This window comes from Xyrauchen texanus, chromosome 16, assembly GCF_025860055.1.
Source record: "Xyrauchen texanus isolate HMW12.3.18 chromosome 16, RBS_HiC_50CHRs, whole genome shotgun sequence".
In the NCBI taxonomy this organism is placed as follows: domain Eukaryota; kingdom Metazoa; phylum Chordata; class Actinopteri; order Cypriniformes; family Catostomidae; genus Xyrauchen; species Xyrauchen texanus.
The window spans coordinates 24,188,593-24,209,522 of NC_068291.1; the positions used below are offsets into that span (position 1 = coordinate 24,188,593).

Here is a 20,930-nt window from a genome sequence, read left to right on the forward strand (position 1 = left end):
TGAGTGATGTTTCTTGAAACCAGACTGGTAGACTTCACCGATCTTATGTTCTTCTACAAAGTTATTTAATTGATGAAAAACAATTTTTTCTAAAATTTTGGATAAAAATGAAAGATGAGATACCGGTCTGAAGTTAGCCAGGGCAGTCGGGTCCAGATTTGGTTTCTTTAGTAAAGGCTGCACACATGCCTGTTTCAACATGTTTGGAAATATCCCAGTATCTAAACTGTTATTTATAATTTGCAAGGTACCAGGCCCAATCACCTCAATAGTTTCTTTAAAAAACCATGGAGGGACCATATCTCCATCGGAGCCTGTGGGTTTTAATTTACTTACCACCTTTTGTAACCACTGAAATGCAGCCAATTCAAATTGATCAAAAACTGCAATATGCCGAACAGGACTTAATGGTTTATAAGTCATCGGTGAGAAATCCAGTCTAATTGCATCAATCTTAGAAATAAAATAATCAAGAAAGTTCTCACATACAGACGGGGATGGAGTTAATTTTACCTTAGGAGAAGGATTTACTACAATATTAATAATACTAAAAAGTGTTTTCGGATTATTCGAGTTTTTCTCTATAAGTTCTGTGAAGTATCTAGATTTAGCTGATTTTACAGCTCACTGAAATTGTGTTAAAGTTTCCTTAAAAATGTTATAAAAGATTTGAAGTTTATCCTTTTTCCATTTTCTTTCCGCCTGCCTACAAGCTTGTCTACAGCGCCGTATCCCATCATCATTCAACCAGGGATCAGACCTATTTTTACAATATTTACTTTTTAATGGAGCCACTGCATCCAACACTTCTTGACAGGTTAAGTGTAGCAGTTGAAGGTGTTCATCCACTCCCCTGTCCTGAAGACCACTGTCTGACATATTGTACACCTCCCTGAACCTTGTAGTAAAATCTGCACAGGTTGTAGATGAAAACTTACGAAAATACTGAATAGATTTTACAGGGTTGTTAAAATGGCAGACAACAGGAATAGTAAACAAAACAGGTTTATGATCAGAGATACTGTAATCACTTAATTCTAAGTCCTCAACAAGAAAACCATGTGTTAGTACCAGGTCTAATGTATGGCCATGCATGTGGGTTGGGCCTTTAACTTCCTGAGTTAGGCCAAAGGAGTCAATCAAACCTAAAAAATCCTTTGCCAGGGAATTTTCAGAACAACACAGATGAATATTAAAATCACCCACAATAAGCAGTATATCAAACTTTGATATCAAACCTCCGAGAAAATCTCCAAAATCATTGGTAAAGTCCTTATGTTGTTTAGGTGGCCTATATATGACCGCTATTACCACTGGGTTGTCAATGTCTAATATCATTAACTGCAGTTCGAACGACTGATATTCCTCGGTCACTATTTGTCTACAGTTAAACTTCTCTTTAAAAATAGAAGCCAACCCTCCTCCTCGACCAGATAAACGAGGAGTATTATAAAACGTACATTTCTGTGGTAGAAGTTCAGAGAAAGGGCTTATTTCTCCACGCGTGATCCACGTTTCAGCAATAAACATAAAATCCAAACCGCTGAATCAAAACCGTAAAGAATTCATTCAATAAAAAGGTCTTATTTACCACTGATCTTGCGTTGATCAAGGCAATCCTCAGTTTTACCGGGTCATTGTTTACTTGAGATATCCGGCGCAAAGGTCTAATATTGCACGATCTCACACCACCACGATGAAGTCGAGGCGGGCGATACAGTTGCTCCAATCCAGACGAGGTCGGGGAGATCAGAATGTTCCAAGCATATGATGGTTCCAATGAACGGCGTCTTATGAAATGACAGCAGTCCATTTCGTTGATAGAGGAACTCCGAAGGATATACCTCTCCCGGTTTTTCGCAAGGGTAAGCTTAATCTGAACAGCAACACCACCTCTTTTCCCTCTTCGCCTTCGGCGTTTCCTTCCCGTCGGCAAACACGGCACGCGCCGCAGAAAGGGAGGCACGGCCGCCAGCAGCGGTGGTGGAGTGCAATAAGCATCCAGCGACACCCAGTGAGATTGCTCATCGACCAGAAATTTAATGTTCAACAGAGTTTGCCGATCATACGCTATTAATGGCAGCGCATTTTGGCTTAAGACAACACTTGAGTTTAAAATCATATGGATGATGAACTTCTCTATACTTAGCCTATGTTCAACATCTAGAACAGGGGTGTTCACATCGATCGCAAGATTGTCTTTTTATTTCCTGACGTCTGTAGCTGCGTGTTGTTTGATTGACAGGCGGCTACTGGCTAATGTTTGAGCGCTAATGCGGGTTCCCCTAAACCAGTGGTTCTCAACCTTTTTGAACAAACGCCCCCCTGACCTCTTCATGATCCTCTTAACGCCCCCCCAAAAAAAAAAAAAAAAAAACACTTCAGAAATACTATTACAGCCAAACAATTGCAACACTGATACCTGAAGCCTGAGTTTTTGGTAAAAAAAAAAAAAAACTGAAACAGAAGTTTCTTATTGTATTTAAACTACATGTAAAAGCCTCAAGTTGAGTAATATTGTGTTTGGAAAAAAATGCAAAAACACATGGATTGTTTGAAAGGTATTGCAAATGTATTTAGAAATTCAAACAAATTCAGGCTCACACACAAATTTTTTTTAAGATGAACCAATCACGTGAACAAAAACGTAACTAACCTGAATGGCCAATGAAAAAGCAGCGGTCGTTCGCGCACTCAATTAGGCAATATATACTAGGCTTCAAATTTGAATAGCCTACAAACGGTCATTTCTACCACTCTGACAGCTGCGGCATTTGTTTTTAGGCGTTGCTATGGAGATCATTTGCCGGTAACTAGGCGTGTGGGTTATTAGCAACATTTAAATATGAATTCATTAATTTGCACAGACATAATTTTATTTTACATTCAAATGAACATTGTATGAGTTGTCAGAGGCTTAAACGTTGTGATGAATAACAGTGAGTAATAGGGTGACCACCTGGCTATTGCTCTGTTGCAGGTCAGCAGACCTGATTTTGCGGGACACGAGGGAGAGAACTTAAGTTAATATTAATATACTAGGTGAATAACTGCAAAAAGACAAATAATATAAAATCAATATTTATATTATTATGACTTTATTATTCCCATCGGCCAATTACACATTGCAGAGTAGAGATGCGCGGATCAGCTCTAACGTCACCCGAATCAGCTGTTAAAAACAAACTCACCATCACCAATGATTTTCTCCGATTAGATATCCGCACCCGATCATCACATTACAATTAAAATTCTCAGGGCCAGATGTACTAACGCTTTTGGGCCCACTTCAGGCGTATTTGTTTCGCAAAGTGCGCATAAAACCATGGCGAGGTATGTACGAACGGGACGCACCGAGATGAAAGCGCAGATTGCCTGTCGCAATTGAAAATGGCAAAATGCGCTTTTCGTGTCATGCATATGCATTCATGGGATGGACAAGGGGAAAGTGGGAGTGTCACATAAATAGATGGGAGGGAAGCGTAAACTGCGCCTAATTATGTATTCCGCGTTATGTACAGAAAAAGCCGGTGAAAGCGCGCCTCTATTTTGCGCTGAAAATTCTCCGCCTCTTAAAAGCATGTGTAACTTAGGAAGCGGCTCTCCTGGCATATCCTCCTGGTGAAGTGGCAGCAGTAATCCGAGCAAGACGAAGACATAGGCTAAGGAGAAGAGCTGAAAAGATTTTTGCGCAGGCCGCCTGTTGAGTACCTCTGAGTAACGCCCCCATTTGTGCCTGAGCGCCCCCCTCTCTGCTGCCTCGTTCACACCGCCCCCCAACACTGTCCAAACGCCCCCTAGGGGGCGGTACCGCCCCCGTTGAGAAACGCTGCCCTAAACGATCAAATAAACTTTATAATTCCACAAATGTCCTTCTTGATGAGACATTAATGTAAGCGCAGTCGGTTTGGTCTGATAAAAATCGTATTTGCATCAAAATGTTGGACTTGAAGTGTACTTGTAACCGAAAAGAGCTCTGTCTGGTAGGCTATGTCATATAAAGGCAATTAATCAAACAATAATAACAAGAAAACTATTCACTACTTTGGGCTAGCTTTAAAAATATGAATTTAATAAAATAAAACAGTGATATTTTTAAATAATATTGATAGTTTTTTAATTATACCAAACCCTGATGTAGAGAGTGTTAATTTTTATAATAAATTACTAGGAAAGTAGAGATGATTAAATAGCCTTTAGCATGTTTTTTTCTAATGCCTGATAGAAAAGCCATTTGTTATTGCTCTTGTAAAGCAATACTTCAGCAGAACATTCCACCAGTCACAAACTTCAGAACTATTTCTTGGCTTTAAAGATACAAGAACTAAATCAATGTTGAACATTGTATCTCAAAAGGAGGACAATGTGGCCCCCCCATGTGTTACTTAAAAATATAGTTAACTCAAAAATGAAAATTCTCTTATTTACTCACCCTCAAGACATCTGTCATTCTTTCTTCAGAACACAAATTAAGATTTTTAGAAGAATATTTCAGCTCTGTAGGCCCATACAATACGTGTGAATGGATGCCAACATTTTGACGCTCCACAAAGCACATAAATACAACATAAAAGTTATCCGTATGACTCCAGTAGTTAAATCCATGTCTTCAGAAGTGATATAACAGATGTGGGTGAGAAAAATATAAATTATTAAGTCCATTTTTGCTAGAAATTCTTCACCCTGCCCAGTAAATGGTGATATGCATGAAGAATGTGAATCACCAAAAACAAAAGAAGAATGTGAAAGTTAAAGTGGAGACTGACTGAGCAGGGAGGAGAATTAATAGTAAAAATTTACTTAAAAATGTATCTGTTTCTCACCCAACCTACAGTATCATATATATTCTGAAGACATGGATTTAACCACTGGAGTCACATGAATTAGGCTACTTTTAATCTGATTTATGTGATTTTTAGAGCTTCAAAATTTTGGCACCCATTCACTTGCATTGTATGGACCAAAAGAGCTGAAATATTCTTATCTTAATTTGTGTGCTGCTGAAGAAAAATTCATACACATCCGAGATGGCATGAGGGTGAGTAAATGATGAGAATTTTATTTTTTGTGTGAATAAATCCTTTGAAGCCTGATGTGGCCCCTGTACCAAACATCTGCTCTACCACCTCTATTGTGCGGGGGTACGATATAATGCACCAAGTGACCCTGCTTTTTTAGTGGGTTTTCATAATTTTTTTTTTGCATTCCTTGCATTGTTTTGAACATGTATTATACACAATAATAACTCTCTCAGTGAACTTTAGACCCTGCACATAAACAGATTTTAATGTAATTGTTTCATACATTATGATATTGAAAATAACCTTTTCATCTTTTAATTTCTGTAATTATGTTGCATTTATTTTTTTAATCAGATTAATGTACTGTATCATAGATAAGGGATGTTTTTTAAAAGCTGTCAATCACAAACACCTATAAAATCGTCTAGGTTACGGATGTAACCTCTGTTCCCTGATGGAGGGAACGAGATGTTGTGTCGGAGAAGCGACACTAGGGGTCTCTCTTGAGGGCCGAATATGCCTCTGATCCATTGAAAAAAGGCCAATGAGAAGTTGGCAGTCAGTATTTGCATACCCCGCCCCGGACATACGGGTATAAAGGCGAGGCAAATACTAGAGTTCATTCAGGATTTTTCTGAGGAGCCGGAAATTGTTCTGGCCACTACAGCGGTTCGGCTCAGCGACGTGGCCGGGAAGACACAACGTCTCGTTCCCTCCATCAGGGAACGGAGGTTACATCCGTAACCTAGACGTTCCCTGTCTGTCACTCTCTCCACGTTGTGTCGGAGAAGCGACACTAGGGGTCCAATTTAAATCCGCCATGCGCTGAGCCGTGTACGTGTTCTGCTGACACAGGAGCGGGCAGGTATTTGTTACGTGCCATACGACCAGCTGTGTCAGACTGCACGTACCCTTCCCCAATGCCCCAGAAAAGTCGTTGGAATCCTTATGGTTACCCTAGGCAGGGGAACAAGGCGACGCTTGCCAACCTGGGAACGGGCCAAGCCTGGCTGGGCCTCTTTTCTCTCTATGTTTCTCGCATAGAGAAATAGACAGCCGGGGCCCTTACACGCACTGAGGGAAGGGGGTCTTACCCAATTCCCATTCTTCCAGGGGGGAAAAGGCCCTGCGGAGACCACCCCTGCCCAACTGGGGAGGTACGGTAGTGAATACATCACATGTGTTTTTAGGCGACACGTGGAAGTGGCGCGGTGGCAGATCCAGCCTCAGCGAGGGTGGAGTTGCTACACACGGCGACCGGGGGACAGCCGAAACTTACCGAAGGAAAATGCGGGTCTGCTCGTAAGGGGACCGTATCGCGGAAAATACACACAGGGGGAGTCCGCGTAGGAGTCCCTACTCTGTGGAGCACCTATTCCAGTACAGGGTAGATCTGAGTACCCGCAGTGGATTGGGTCGGCAAGTTCCTCCGGCGGACTGCGGACCCATGAGGGCTAGGGAGGAATCGACCAGGGATTCGCGTTGAGTGGAGTCTCCTGGGAAAAAAGACGCACTGTTTTACCTCAAGCGAGGGAAAGGGCGTATATGCAAGCGATTCACCCGGCCAGCCCATCAGCGTGTTACCGAGTTCTACTGGCTCGGACCTGAGAAAACACGGGATGAAACTGACTCAACCCTGAGATTGTAGTATCTCGCAAAGGTGTTGGGTGTCGCCCAACCCGCTGCTCTACAAATGTCTGCCAAGGAGGTACCCTTGGCTAGTGCCCACAAGGATGCAACACTCCTTGTCGAGTGAGCTCGGACCCGCAAGGGGGGGCACGGCCTGGGTGTGATAAGCCAATGAAATGGCATCTACAACCCAGTGGGAAAGCCTCTGTTTGGAGACAGCGTTTCCTTTCCGCTGTCCCCCAAAGCATAAAAAGAGCTGCTCAGAGCGTCTAAAGCTCTGCGTGCGGTCCAGGTAGGTACGCAAAGCACGTACTGGACACAGCAACAAAGGGGCTGGGTCTGCCTCCTTCCGGCGCGGTGCTTGCAGGTTCACTACCTGGTCTCTGAAGGGCGTGGTATGAACCTTGGGCACATAGCCCGGTCGCAGTCTTAGGATCACATGAGTGTCTGCCGGACCGAACTCCAGGCAAGTGTCGCTGACAGAGAACGCTTGCAGGTCCCCGACCCTCTTGATGGAGGCGAGCGTGATCAGCAGGGCAGTCTTAAGAGAGAGGGCCTTGAGTCCAACTGATTCTAGCGGCTCGAAGGGAGGTCTCTGGAGGCCCGCAAGGACTACCGAGAGGTCCCAGGAGGGGAACAGGCTTGGCCGGGAGGGACTTAACCTCCGGGCACCTCTTAGGAACCTGATGATTAAGTCGTGCTTACCAAGGGACTTGCCGTCTACTGCATTGTGGTGAGCCGCGATAGCAGCGAAATACACCTTTATGGTGGAAGGGGACAGCCTCCCCTCCAGCCTCTCTTGCAGAAATAAGAGCACCGACCTAACTGCGCACCTCTGTGGGTCTTCCGCCCTGGAAGAACACCAATCTGCGAACAAGCGGCACTTCTGGGCGTAAAGCTGCCTGGTAGAATGGGCTCTGGCTTGGTTGATCGTGTCTACGACGGTAGGTGGTAGACCAGCTAGATCTTACGCGTCCCGCCAGGGACCAGACGTGGAGTTTCCAAAGGTCTGGATGCAGATGCCAGAGCGTGCCCTGCCCCTCCTCAGGGGGATTCGCCAGGGAGGGGCTGTTGCGAGGAGCACGAGGTCCGAGAACCAGGCCCGGTTGGGCCAGTAGGGGGCCACTAATGTGACTTGTTCCTCGTCCTCCCTGACCTTGCACAGCACCTGTGCAAGAAGGCTCACTGGGGGAAATGCATACTTGCGTAGCCCCGCGGGCCAGCTGTGCGCCAGAGCATCTGTCCCAAGGGGAGCCTCTGTTTGGCCGTACCAGAGCGGGCAGTGGGAGGCCTCTCGGGAGGCAAGAAGGTCTACCTGGGCTCTGCCGAACCGTTCCCAAATCAGCTGGACCGACTGGGGGTGGAGCCTCCACTCTCCACTGGGTAAGCTTTGTAGTGACAGTGCGTCCGCTACCACATTGAGCTTGCCGGGAATGTGAGTGGCACGCAGCGACCTGAGTTGCTGCTGGTTCCAAAGGAGGAGACGACGGGCGAGTCGTGACATGTGGCGGGAGCGTACGCTGACGTGGCGATTTATGTACGCTACCGCAGTGGTGCTCTCTGACCTGATTAGGACGTGTTTGTCTCGAATTAACGGGAGAAACCGCCGCAGGGCAAAGAAGACAGTCAACAACTCTAGGCAACTGATATGCCAGCGCAGCGGGGCCCCTCTCCAATGGCCCATGGCTGCGTGCCCTTTGCACACGGCGCCCCAACCCAATCTGGAGGCGTCGGTAGTGACCAGGACGCGTCGGGACACCTGCTGCAGGGGCACTCCTGCCCGTAGAAAGCAGAGGTCTGTCCAGGGTTTTAGTATTTTTCAGCAGGCAGGGGTGATTGTCACACGGTGCGTGCCGTGGCGCCATGCTCGTCTTGGGACTCGAGTCTGAAGCCAGTGCTGAATCGGTCTCATATGCATCAACCCCAGCGGCGTGGTCGCGGCGGAGGATGCTATATGCCCCAGGAGCCTCTGGAAGAGTTTTAGAGGGACCGTCGTGCCTGGCCTGAATTTGGCGAGGCATTTCAGCACCGACTGCGCACGCTCGTTGGTGAGATGTGCGGACATTGAGACTGAGTCTAACTCCATGGTGAGAAAGGATATGCTCAGGACCGGGGTGAGCTTGCTCTTTTCTCGGTTGACCTGAAGCCCCAAGCGGCTGAGGTGCCTGAGCACCTGGTCTCTGTGAGTGCATAGTAACTCTCGGGAGTGGGCTAGTATGAGTCAGTCATCGAGGTAATTGAGTATGTGGATGCCGGCTTCTCGGATCGGGGCAAGAGCTGCCTCTGCGACTTTCGTGAAGACGCGAGGGGACAGAGACATGCCGAAGGGGAGGACTTTGTACTGAAACGCCTGGCCGTCGAACGCGAACCGTAGAAAGGGTCGGTGTCACGGCAAAATTGAGACGTGGAAGTACGCGTCCTTCAGGTCTACCGCTGGGAACCAATCTAGGTGCTGGACGCTTGTCAAGATACACTTGTGCGTGAGCATTTTAAACGGGAGTTTGAGCAGCGCTCGATTGAAAACTCGCAGGTCCAAGATTGGTCGTAAGTCGCCGCCTTTCTTGGGTACAATGAAGTAAGGGCTGTAGAAACCCTTCTTCATTTCGGTTGGAGGGACAGGCTCTATCGCGTCTTTGAGTAAAAGAGTAGCGATCTCCGCGTGCAGGAATTTGGCATGTTGGCCGTGCGCTGCGGTAAAGCGGATGCCCGTGAAGGGGGGCGGGGGCCTGGCAAACTGAATTGCGTAACCGAGTCGGATGGTCCGGGCCAGCCAGCGGCCCGCGGCTGCGTGCCCTTTGCACACAGCGCCCCAACCCAATCTGGAGGCGTCGGTAGTGACCAGGACGCGTCGGGACACCTGCTGCAGGGGCACTCCTGCCCGTAGAAAGCAGAGGTCTGTCCAGGGTTTTAGTATTTTTCGGCAGGCAGGGGTGATTGTCACACGGTGCGTGCCATGGCGCCATGCTCGTCTCGGGACTCGAGTCTGAAGCCAGTGGTGAATCGGTCTCATATGCATCAACCCCAGCGGCGTGGTCGCGGCTCACGGCAGGGCTACCCACGTGCAGTTCTTTGAGCGCCTTGGCCTGGTGGACTTGCAGGAGGGCCATGGCGTGCAGGGCGGAAGCAGCAGTTCCGGCAGCGCAGTAGGCCTTCGCTGTCAGCGAGGATGTTGTCCTACAGGCCTTGGAAGGGAGTACAGGGGACCGCGCCAGGTGGTAGGGTTTCCGGGGCATAGATGGAGCGCAACAGTCCTATCCACCGGGGGATCGTCGTGTACCCATGGGCCCGTCCGCCGCCGAGGGTAGCGAGAGCAAATGAGCGTGTGGCTTTGTGATGTCGTGTGGTGAATGGTGACCTCCACAGCGACGTCAGCTCATCGTGCACTTCCGGGAAAAACGGGATCGGGGGGGGGCGCGGCTGTGAGCGGCGTCGGGACCCCAGGAACCAGTCATCCAACCGCGATGGCTGTGGGGAGGATGGGGGATTCCAGTCCAAGCCCACACTGGCGGAGGCCCGGGAAAGCATGTCGGACATCTGAGCGTCAGCCTCGGCTTGGGCGTGCTGGCCAGACACCGCACTCTCCGATGCAGCGGCGAGCTCATCCACCTCTAGCTCTAGAGGATAGGCAAGCTGGATGTGAGGCGAGCTGCTGTTGCCTCGAGCACGGACGGGAGTCAACGAGCGTGCCGGGGGACGGGTGGTCCGAGGGGGGGTACCCGACGGAGCCGCACCCGCTGCCATCCCCGAATTGCTTCCAGCGCCACTCGCACCGTCCTCAATCCCATGGGAAGAAGGAGCATTGCCAGGGGCGGCTGGAGTGGCTTGCTTACGGTTGTAAGCGAGCCGTGACCGCAACGTTGTCATGGTCATGTTCTCGCAGTGAGAACATGAACCATCCACAAACGCAGCCTCGGTTTGATCGCTGCCCAGACACACGAGACAACGCCTGTGGCCATCTGAAGCGGAGAGCACTCTACCACATCCAGGAACTACACAGGGGCGGAAAGGCATCTTATAAAGACGCGTCCTGAAAAGGACGTTCAACGCCGCTGTGTATTTTCTCTTTTAGAGAAAATTACTCTTTTAAAGAAAATCAATCTTTTAAAGAAAATCACTCTTTTAAAACTCGTCTGAGTTTTTTATACTGCGCTGTTGAAGTGCCCAGGGGCAATATGCACTGCCGTGCAAGGAGAAGAATCGCTGCTGTAATGCGCCCTCAATCCAACAGCATGCAGTAGCGTCAGAGGAATACAGGAACGGGTGTGTTTCACGTGAACAGCATGCACAACCATCGGCTCCGAAGAAAATTTCTGAATGAACTCTAGTATTTGCCTCGCCTTTATACCCGTATGTCCGGGGGCGGGGTATGCAAATACTGACTGCCAACTTCTCATTGGCTTTTTTTCAATGGATCAGAGGCATATTCGGCGCTCAAGAGAGACCCCTAGTGTCGCTTCTCCGACACAACGTGGAGAGAGCGACAGACGGGGAAACCCATATTTTTTATTCTTTCTGGCAAACAGCCATAACAGGGAATGTAAATTACGGTATGTGCTCATCATCATATACTTAACACTAGACTGTCAATGAGTAATAGCTAGTATATTTTAAAGAAAATGAAAACAGTTTATATGCATATATGTTTATAACAAATATGGCAACCTTTAGCTGAGTGATTATAGCAAGGCTTAATAAACTATTTTATTTCTCTGTGTTCCATCACCTCCTGGTGACAGTTAAGGTGGGTCATTTCACTAGTGCATTTACACTAAGAAAAGGGGCAAACATTTTCTCATCTCACCAGATGAGGATACTTTACTTGGACTCATAATGCACGAGGTGACCACGTACCGACATGTGGCTCATACAATCAAGGCCTTTACCCTAACTCCTGCTCCCATAAGAGAGAAGCATACTGTGTTGGCAAAGCATTCAGTCAAGCCACAGGATTTTCCCTTGATTAAAATCATCAGCCAATGTATTTCCAGAAATGTGCTGAGAGAGAAAAAGTGAGAGAAAAGGATAGCGCAAAAAAGAGAGAGAGTGGGGAGTGGGAGAAGAAGTCAGAGAAACAGAGATGGCCAGAGGGAAAGGTCTGCAGAGTCTCTTCGTTCTCTAATGGATTCCGTAAAGGTCAGGTCTTAACTGCAGTACATAGCATGTGAAGCCCACAGAGACAGATAAGGAGCACAAGGAGCCATGGGGCCATTTCCTTAAGAATATGGTTTTGCCATAGACCGAATTAACTACGAGACCAGATGGTGAAAACATCAGCCTGAGGCCTTTTCTCCAGCCATCAACATAGCAAGGAAGAGAAAAGCACCAGAAGGCTTCTAAATGTAACAGGCATAACATACTCAATAACACATGCAGCACTCACAGCTCGTTGATTATCAGACCACACAGTACTTGTGGTGACATGAGCCTCAGGGCACTTCCGTTTGAGAGTTTTTTGCTGTTGAGCTGGAACCATATACTCTCTAACATGTCACATGGCTCAAATGCAGCCAAAAGAGACTAAAATAACAGACAATACTGAAGACAAGGCTTTCATATCAGTCTCACCTGTTTTGTTGGTGAGCCGGAATAGCACACTCTTGTCAGGGATACCACAGACATTGCGGACAGAGGCAGTGCATGTGTAGTTAGCATAGTCCTGAGGACGCAGGTTTTTTAACTTGAGGATCTTGGTCTCCCCCTGCAACCCAAGACCAAGAAATTGCATAAAGCTGTGGTTCTCAGACTTTTCAGATCAAGTAGCACCTGTAATGAAATCCGACCATCCAAGAACCAACTAGTCACAAAAGTTCTCATATTTCTTAAGCATTGAGCCATGTCTGAGTAACATACACGTAATGGCATATTTTTTAACAATACTAATATTCCTGTAGGGAAAAAAGGGAACAAAAACACCTGAAAGTGGTAAAAACAAATCACAATCAGTGAATCACGATGAACAAATCGGTCTCTTTGCACTCTCATACTACTTATATACAGTATGTTTATATATCAGAATATTTGGCAATAAACTTAAAGAATATTGTTTATATACTCACAACTATCAACTAAAAATCTGTAGTTTTCCCAACGCTTTTAATTAGATTACGTCATTCGTGATGTGTCATGGGATTCCCCTCATTAAAAACATTGAAGGAATATTCTGTATTCAATACAAGTTAAGCTCAATCGACAGCATTTGTGGCATAATGTTAATTACCACAAAAATAAATTGACTCATCCCTCCTTTTCTTAAAAAAAGAAGAAGCAAAAATCAAGGTTACAGTGAGGCACTTACAATGGAAGTGAATGGGGACAATTTTAAAGACAGAAATGTGTAGCATATAATTTTATAAAAGCACTTACATTAATTCATCTGTTAAATGTATGATGTATTATTTGAGCTGTAAAGTTTTTTAAATCATAATTTTTACAGTCGTTTTAGGGTTTATAGTGGTATGTCGTCATGGCAACAAAGTTGTAAAAGTGGCTATAACTTTACACAGAAAAGGTAAGAGATTGTATCAAACTAAATCATATTAACATGCATATATATATATATATATATATATATATATATATATATATATATATATATATATATTTTATATAACAGTGAGTATTTTAACGTTTAAAAATTGGCCCCATTCACTTCCATTGTAAGTTCCACACTTTAACCCATATATATATATATTTTTTTAAGAAACAGGAGGGGCAAGTCAAATTTTTTTTTGTGGTAATCAATATTATACCACAAATGCTGTCGACTGAGCTTAATTTGTATTGAACCCAGAATATTTCAAGTACAGTCTTGAACTTTTGTCTTTTTGTCAGATTTTCAAAAAAGTTTTTGCTTCAAATCTTTGTAAAGTTTGTAATGTTGTGAATCACCTTGTGGTTTGTGGATTAGAACTCTTTTATGAAGAATTTTTTTAAATCCCTATGGAGAATATTAATAAAAAAAAAAAATTAAAAAAAATTAAAAACTTCTAGAGCCAAAACATCTGAAAAAGTGGGCAGGCACTATTGCCCACTACTAAAACAAATAAATGCTACATATATTTTGGAATTTGGGGAGGGCGTGCAGCTTCTCTGTCAGACTGGTGACATAATTGATATTATGTTTAAAATTGAGAGCTTACCTTTAGGATATCAAGCTAGATATCAAGCTTTTTTGTTGGTACTTTCTCTTTTTTATGCGCAGACAAAAATTGTGGTGCACAGACTCTGATCAGTGCAGTCGCATAAGCTTCAGAACATTATTTTATTGCATCCCACTTGAATGTGGGCTATGCATTAGAGTCTTGGACACATGAAAGACATTAATATTGTAAATAGATCAGAAATTAGAAATTAAACATTGAAGAATAGAAAATTAAAATATGCCAATTTAAATAAAATATATGTTCTGTTTTTAGAAATTAAAATTTTCCAATGTTGTGCAAAACTATTTAAGAACCACTGGTATAAAGTGCCCCAACTTTTGCATTTTTGTGTACAAACATAGAATTTTGTATGCCAGGACATGCTGAAAAGTCTGGGAAATTTTGGCACTCTGAAAACAAACAAAAAAGGATTAAAAGTCAAAATTATTTTGCAAAGCAATGTTTGCTATCAGTATAAAGCAGAACCTAAGCTTCCACATACATAAGAGTATAAAAATAAATATTTTGACCATTTCCAACAAACCATTCAGAATGTTAAAAACAACAACAACAACAACATACATTTAAGCCATATCCACTTTCTTCAATATGACTTTGATGAGCTCTATGAAAGTCTTCTGCAAGTCATCTACTTGAAATACACTAAATGCACAAAATTATGAATTGAAACAACAGCTTGGCATGAATTGGAACTCAGGCTGCGAGCCAGGCCACATTGCCCAACATCATTGCCTGACCAAACTGATTATCTTGAAGTCTGAATGGCAGCAAATCTTGAGGAAATCCAAATTGTTATTGCAGCAAAAAGAGGACCAACTCTAATGCCCATGGTTTTGAAACTAAATACATAGCACATATGGGTGTGGTATTCGGATATCTACATACTGTAGTGTAAATTGCTAATTTTGGGCTGAAATCCCTACAGTATATAGAGCAATCTTACATTCTCTGAAAGTCTTGAGAGTTCACGTTTTACAAGTATTATTGCAACTGAAAGTGAGCCTCTTCTGTGGCTTACATTGGTCTATCTCATCCCAAAGTAAAAGAATAAGTAACTTCTGTTGGTAACATCTTCATATCAGGTCGAGAAGGATAAGGATTTATCTGTTAAAAATTCATCGGTTATGAATAGTGGCACTGTTTGATTTTTGTTACCTTTAGTGCCAGAACCTGCTGAGATTATTAATTTTGTTGATCTTCTAGCTAACCTGAGACACAGACAGAAAGCTGCAGTGCAATACTTTCATATTCAGTAGGGGGGAGAAAAATTAAAAAGGGCTGTTCAAAATCTCCTTTAAGTGCACAGGCTAATTTTGCGTGATTGATTCTCTGTGGGGAATAAAAAGAGGGAACTAGGTCCTGAAATACCCTGTGTCTATGACTAATTACCATGATAGATGCACTCTGAGCCCATTCGCTGTGCCTTATTTGATGTGGCAAAGCGGTGTTTTTAAAGCATTTGTTTTGCAAAACTGTCACATCTGGTGTGTTTCCTTCTGGACCTGATTACACTCCCGATGTCAAACTGCTGCATGCTTTTTGTCTCTCTTGATAGCTATGACAATTTTCATGCAAGAGCTATGAAGTTCATCTAAAGTTTTCAAGCAAACCATACATTTATTTTCAAGTTATCAGGTGTTATATGTACTGTAGAATCGATGTCAGCATTGATACACACAATGTTTTGTTTTTTTTACTCCCTTTGCAAAAAAATTTATATGATTCTATGTACTAGAGCTGGGTGGAATGGCTGTGTACAATGCACGATGGCAGAAATTTGTCAATTGATTTTACTGTACCATTTATACCTTGTTTATAACATCCTTACCTGACATAAAATGACTTCTAGCTTGATATTAGACTTTGGCCATAGTGACCACCCCTTAAGTTTTATGAATATTACAAACATTCTTGTTGCAGTTACATGCACGATGGGACCATATTTTGATAAAAATCTGGTGTGTTCCTTACTTGTGTGAAGAAAGGCTCGTAAATCTCCACACCCTTGTCAGAACCTTGGGATAGGAATTCCCTTCCACGTCTCCAGCTGTACCGTACCGGGGGGTTTGAATTTGCAGCACACCGCAGGAACACTGTCCTTTCATAGTAGAACTGCTCCTTTGCCTCTCCTATACTCTGATGGACTGTCACGATGGGGTCATCTAAATCTGAAAAGGAAATGGATGGGTTGGTCACACTGCTCTGAAAAAGAACAGCCACTGAGACATTTGTGGTAATGGTGGTATTCAGAGATAGCCATCTGTCAATTGGTACCTCCTTGATAAGGTAGTAGCTTGTGTCTCCCTGGAATGTTTACCTATATTTTGATAACATTTTCAAGAGTCTTTAATGTGTAGATATGTAGTCAGATTTAGTGGGTAAGTGTGACAGGGCGGAGGGCGGGGCCGGGTCGTGATTATACACACCCGGTCCCTTATCAGGCTAATTAAGCCTCCAAGAAAGATAAAGGCCGACTGCGGATGGTGGTGCGACAGAGAGATATCGTTTACGGGCAGGTGACCGTCATGTGTATAATCACAACCCGGCCCCGCCCTCCGCCCTGTCACAGTAAGTTATGTTTGAAAAGGACGGAAGTATGACATAATTTGAAAAATAGAAAAAAGTTAATACGTAAACAAATCTGCATTTATGGAAAGACATACATTATATGCTCTAGACCAATGCATGTCACAGTGTTACAGAAATCAGAAATAGATGTGCACCAGTACTAGCTTTAAAGAGCAACATGCTGGTTGAATTTATAACTGAATTAATACTTTATATTGTCTGCAGAGGTCTTTTAAAAACACATATGTAGAAATTACTAATGAAATCTCTTTTGATGTAGAGATTTTGATGAAAATGTGCTAGGCTCTGGAATACGCCTTTTCCGCTATAGCAACGCTTCATATGACGTAGGGCGAGGCAAATAAAAGAGCTCGCGGTCAGCTCTCTCATTGTTGGGTGTTGATGTCAAGTTTTAGAGAAGCCATAATGGTAAATTATTGTGTTTGTGCTGGTTGCACGAATTCCAGCCTGTCAGGACATCGTGTCCATCATTTTCCTTCTAGGAAAAACAAGGCTTTTCAGTCTTGGGTGCGTTTTGTGCAGGTGAAGAGAGCAGACTTCACTGCCGCGTCTGTTACCACACACTCGGTCGTTTGTGGCGCACATTTCATTCCGGAGAATTATCGACCTGGAGATTTGTTGGAGTCTCGGATGGGATTTCGGAGTAAGGACCACGTGAGGCTGATTACTGATGCTGTTCCCTCGGTGCACTCGATGGAATCAAGTCCACCGTCAAAGTTTACACCGGATTTTGGCGCGGGCGGGACTGGAGGACCAAGTGCTAACGTTAGCAGACATTCTGTGCAACGAAAACAAGCACTTAGCAGAGTAAGTCTTACTTTTAATTATTTTAACTCTTAATTTGTGTAATTTCGTAGTAATAATAATAGTATAATATTTTTATATAATATATTTTTTATAATATTAAATATTTAATATTTATTTAGTATAATAATACAGAGAGAGGGAGAGAGACTGAGCTTTAGGACAGGTTGTCGTAACGTAATTGTCTGCCTTCTGAAATGAATTTAGTAGTTTGCACAATGCCATCATAGGCATGTTCGTCCACACCGGAGAACTCGGTTTCTTCATTCGCATCCATTGTAACCTGAGCTTGAGCTTGACCAGACTCCCTCGGCCATCGTCACTTCCGGTTAGTGCTTTATAGACGTGGAAGTTATTTTATCACAATTTATCTCAAAATATCGTTAATGGCTAAATATATATTACTCCAGTTCAGAAAATCTAGTTGTTTTATCATCAACATACACTATGCTATATAGGGGTGTCCAACCTGCATGTTGCTCTTTAAGTTGTTGATGAATACTAAATGTTGCAAAAATGTCTTTGGTTTGGTTGCTGAATATGCTGCACTGTTTTTCTATGTAAACGTGCACTAGATGGAAGTCTTTGAACATTTAACTGCATCTCGCTGTGTTTTCAGCATCTTGTGTAGGGCCACCATGGTTAGTAGATCCCATGTTAATTTAAAAGAATATCAACTTTTAAAACATGTTTTGAAATACCTGAAAAAACAACTGAATGAATTCGGTGTGATTCGCCCTTTATAGTGATTTACAAATGTATCTGTACTGTACATGGCATTGATGTTTAACAAGTATTTGCTCATTAAAATCAGGCAATATTCCTGTTCTTTTCTTAGCCGCTCCTAGATTTCAGCTTAGTTGGATTGCTTAGTAAAAAACTAGCTAATTTATGAAAGAAGTACAGTATGCAGTCTAGTTTTAGTTTAGAATTTTAGTTTTGATACTAAACCACTTTGTATATTTAATTTTTCTTCATTTATACATTTTAAAAACTTAAAGGAACCGTTTACCCAAAAAATGTTATTCTCTAATTTACTCACCCTTATGTCATCATAAACTAGCATGACTTTCTTCTGAAGAACACAAACTAATATATTTTGATATGATGTTTTTATATCCATTCAATGCAAGTCACTGGGTCCAACACTTTCAAGCACCAAAAAGGACATAAAGTCAGCATAAAGGTAATCAATGGTCTAATTTGAGTGGTTTAATCCATGTCTTCTGAAATGATACGATCGGTTTTGGGTGAGAACAGAACAAAATGTAACTTCTTCACTATAAATCTTTCCATCTGCAGTTTTCTTGGAGTGATCATGATTACATTTCCATGCACTTGATGCATGCACAGATTACAACATCTTCATTTGTGTTCTGAAAAAGATAGAAAGCCATAAGTGTTTGAGATGGCATAAGCATGAGTAAATGATGAACATGAGTAAATGTGAACTACTCCTTTAAAATCACCACTAAGTGAGGTGCAAAATTATACATGCATTAACAGCATCCATTATATTTCAAATAAAGGACCACTCATGTGCCTGCATTTCTGCACTTCAGCTACAAGTATTAAAATAAATAAATAAATAGCTGCCATAAAGTGCTCTAGTGAGTTGCCATAGTTTGGTTTTACAGACTGCCCTTAAAGCGAAAAACTCACACCTTCCTCTGCTCAGTATAATTCTGTCTGCTAGCAAATTCTCCAGCCATCAGTAAAATCATGCCTATCAAAAGTTTTCTTTCACCTGCCTCAAAAGATTAATCAACCTGCTGCATATACATTTGATAAACATGTATGATTTCCTATGTGGCTGGTGAAAATTTTTATACTGAACAATAATCCATAAACCATATCATTAAAGTGACAGTTCACCCAAAAATTTTAATTCTATCATTTACTCACCCTCAACTAGTTCCAAACCTGAATGACTTTCTTCCATTGAACAGAAAAGGAGATTTTAGGGAGGATGTTAAGGAATACATCATCAGTTACCATTAACCTTCATTGTATGGAAATATGCAATAAAAGTAGAGTCTGTGCGGACAGGTAGGTTCCGGGATGACAGCCATACCCGTTGGCCAGATCTGAACCAAGGTGTGGGCCTCCTCCAATTAGCCTGGATCTGGATTTGTTTGGTGGTTCAATTGAGAGCAGCCCGGGCTTTTCTCCATCCTCCCCTGCACCTGGCCACCACAGCATGCACTGAGGGAACTGCGGTTTCTGCCTGTTGGCTAGGGAAAAAAGGTGGCTCGTATCCAAATTGTACCTGAAACTGAGACATCCCTGTAGATGAGCTTTTAGTACAATAGTTGCGGTCTCCTTAGACAAAGGGGAATGAAATGAGCAGCCTTAGAAAAATCTGTCCACAACTACTAAAATCAAAGTATTACCTGAGGATGGTGGTAGACCCAGAATAAAATCCATGGATATATGGGACCAAGGGCAATGAATAATAGGCAAGGAAAGAAATCCAGTAGGTGCTTTATTGAGCTGCACATGTTGTAAAAGCATGTACGTAAACCTCAATGTATTTTCTCATCTAAGGCCACCAGAAGTGTCTGCTTATAAATTCCACCGTCCTGGCTACACCAGGGTGTCCCACTGCAGGTGCGTCATGTCCCCATTGTAAAACATCAGAATGCACTGCTGTGGGAACATAGAACCACCCTGCTGAAATGCTGAAATTGTTGGACAGGTTAAGGTGGATCTGGAGGAGACAGTCCAAAGAGCTCAGCTAGCCTGATCATGATTGCTGTCTGGCCAGGGCAATGTCCAGGAGGTTCTCCTCTACTCCAGAGTCTATTAGGGCTGAAACCAGACCCCTCTGTAGGCCTGCACCTTCCCAGGATATCATGGCCTTTACAAATATTCGATTATGGGACAGCAAGGACTGTACCACTCCATTCACTAGGTTATCCCAAACTCCTAGTTAACATGGAATATTCTCTGAAGTCCAGGGCAATGATCACAAAAAATGTCTAGTTGCACCACAATACAAGCACCTTCCCTCTCTTTGGCGTCATTCCCTCTCAGTAGGGGAAGAGTCTAGATCGATCAACTTGCATAGGCTCCTCTGCCAGAGATGGAGACTGGATGTCTAGATTCAGAAGCAGTCAGAAGAATCGAGGAGGAACCAGAAAGTATTATCTTCACTCCTGTTTCCTTTCATAAAGGCATTAGTCAATGCTGATGGTGGCAGAAATTAGATATTCAAGAGAATTTCCCTAATCATGGCTAGTCAGTTCATTACCTCTGCCAGTATGTTGAGAAATGCTGAGAACATGGCTTCCTTATTCCACTTGCTGTTTGCTGTCAATGTTTGAAACTCAACTGCAAACTCAGAGACAGGTCTTGTCCTCTTATTCAAAGCCATGAAATGTTGGGAGGCCTCCCTCCCACTGATGGGATGGTTGAACACTTAACAGAGCAGAGGAGAAGGACTTTACATCACTACAGCAGGAGGACTGCTGTTCCCAGAGCACTGTTGCCCATGCTAAAGCCTGCCCAGAACCGGTTAGGTCATGTCTCGAAGATCTCAGAGTACTGAATAAGGAAGCCTTGACATAACTCAGGAGAGCCATCATAGTGTTGAGAGTCTGGCAAAGAGACAAAGGAAGACCTGGGAGGCGAGAGTTGTGGTGCTACAAGCACAGGTACAGGGATGGGTCAGATGATGCTAAGGAGCTTCTCCTGAATTTCTTGTAGGGTCTTTGTTAGCTGT

General features: G+C 43.5%; 1 protein-coding gene across 2 annotated transcripts in view; it reads right to left on the reverse strand.

Annotated features, from left to right (window-relative positions):
* mdga2a (MAM domain containing glycosylphosphatidylinositol anchor 2a) overlaps nucleotides 1-20,930 on the reverse strand; it is a 289,188-nt gene that overhangs the window by 153,599 nt on the left and 114,659 nt on the right. For both annotated transcript variants that reach the window (XM_052145122.1, XM_052145121.1), the window contains exons 4-5: nucleotides 15,785-15,981; nucleotides 12,216-12,348 (exon numbers count right to left, since the gene is read on the reverse strand). In XM_052145122.1, coding sequence (XP_052001082.1) covers nucleotides 12,216-12,348; nucleotides 15,785-15,981 — 330 coding nt within the window. The remainder of the gene's footprint in view (nucleotides 1-12,215; nucleotides 12,349-15,784; nucleotides 15,982-20,930) is intronic.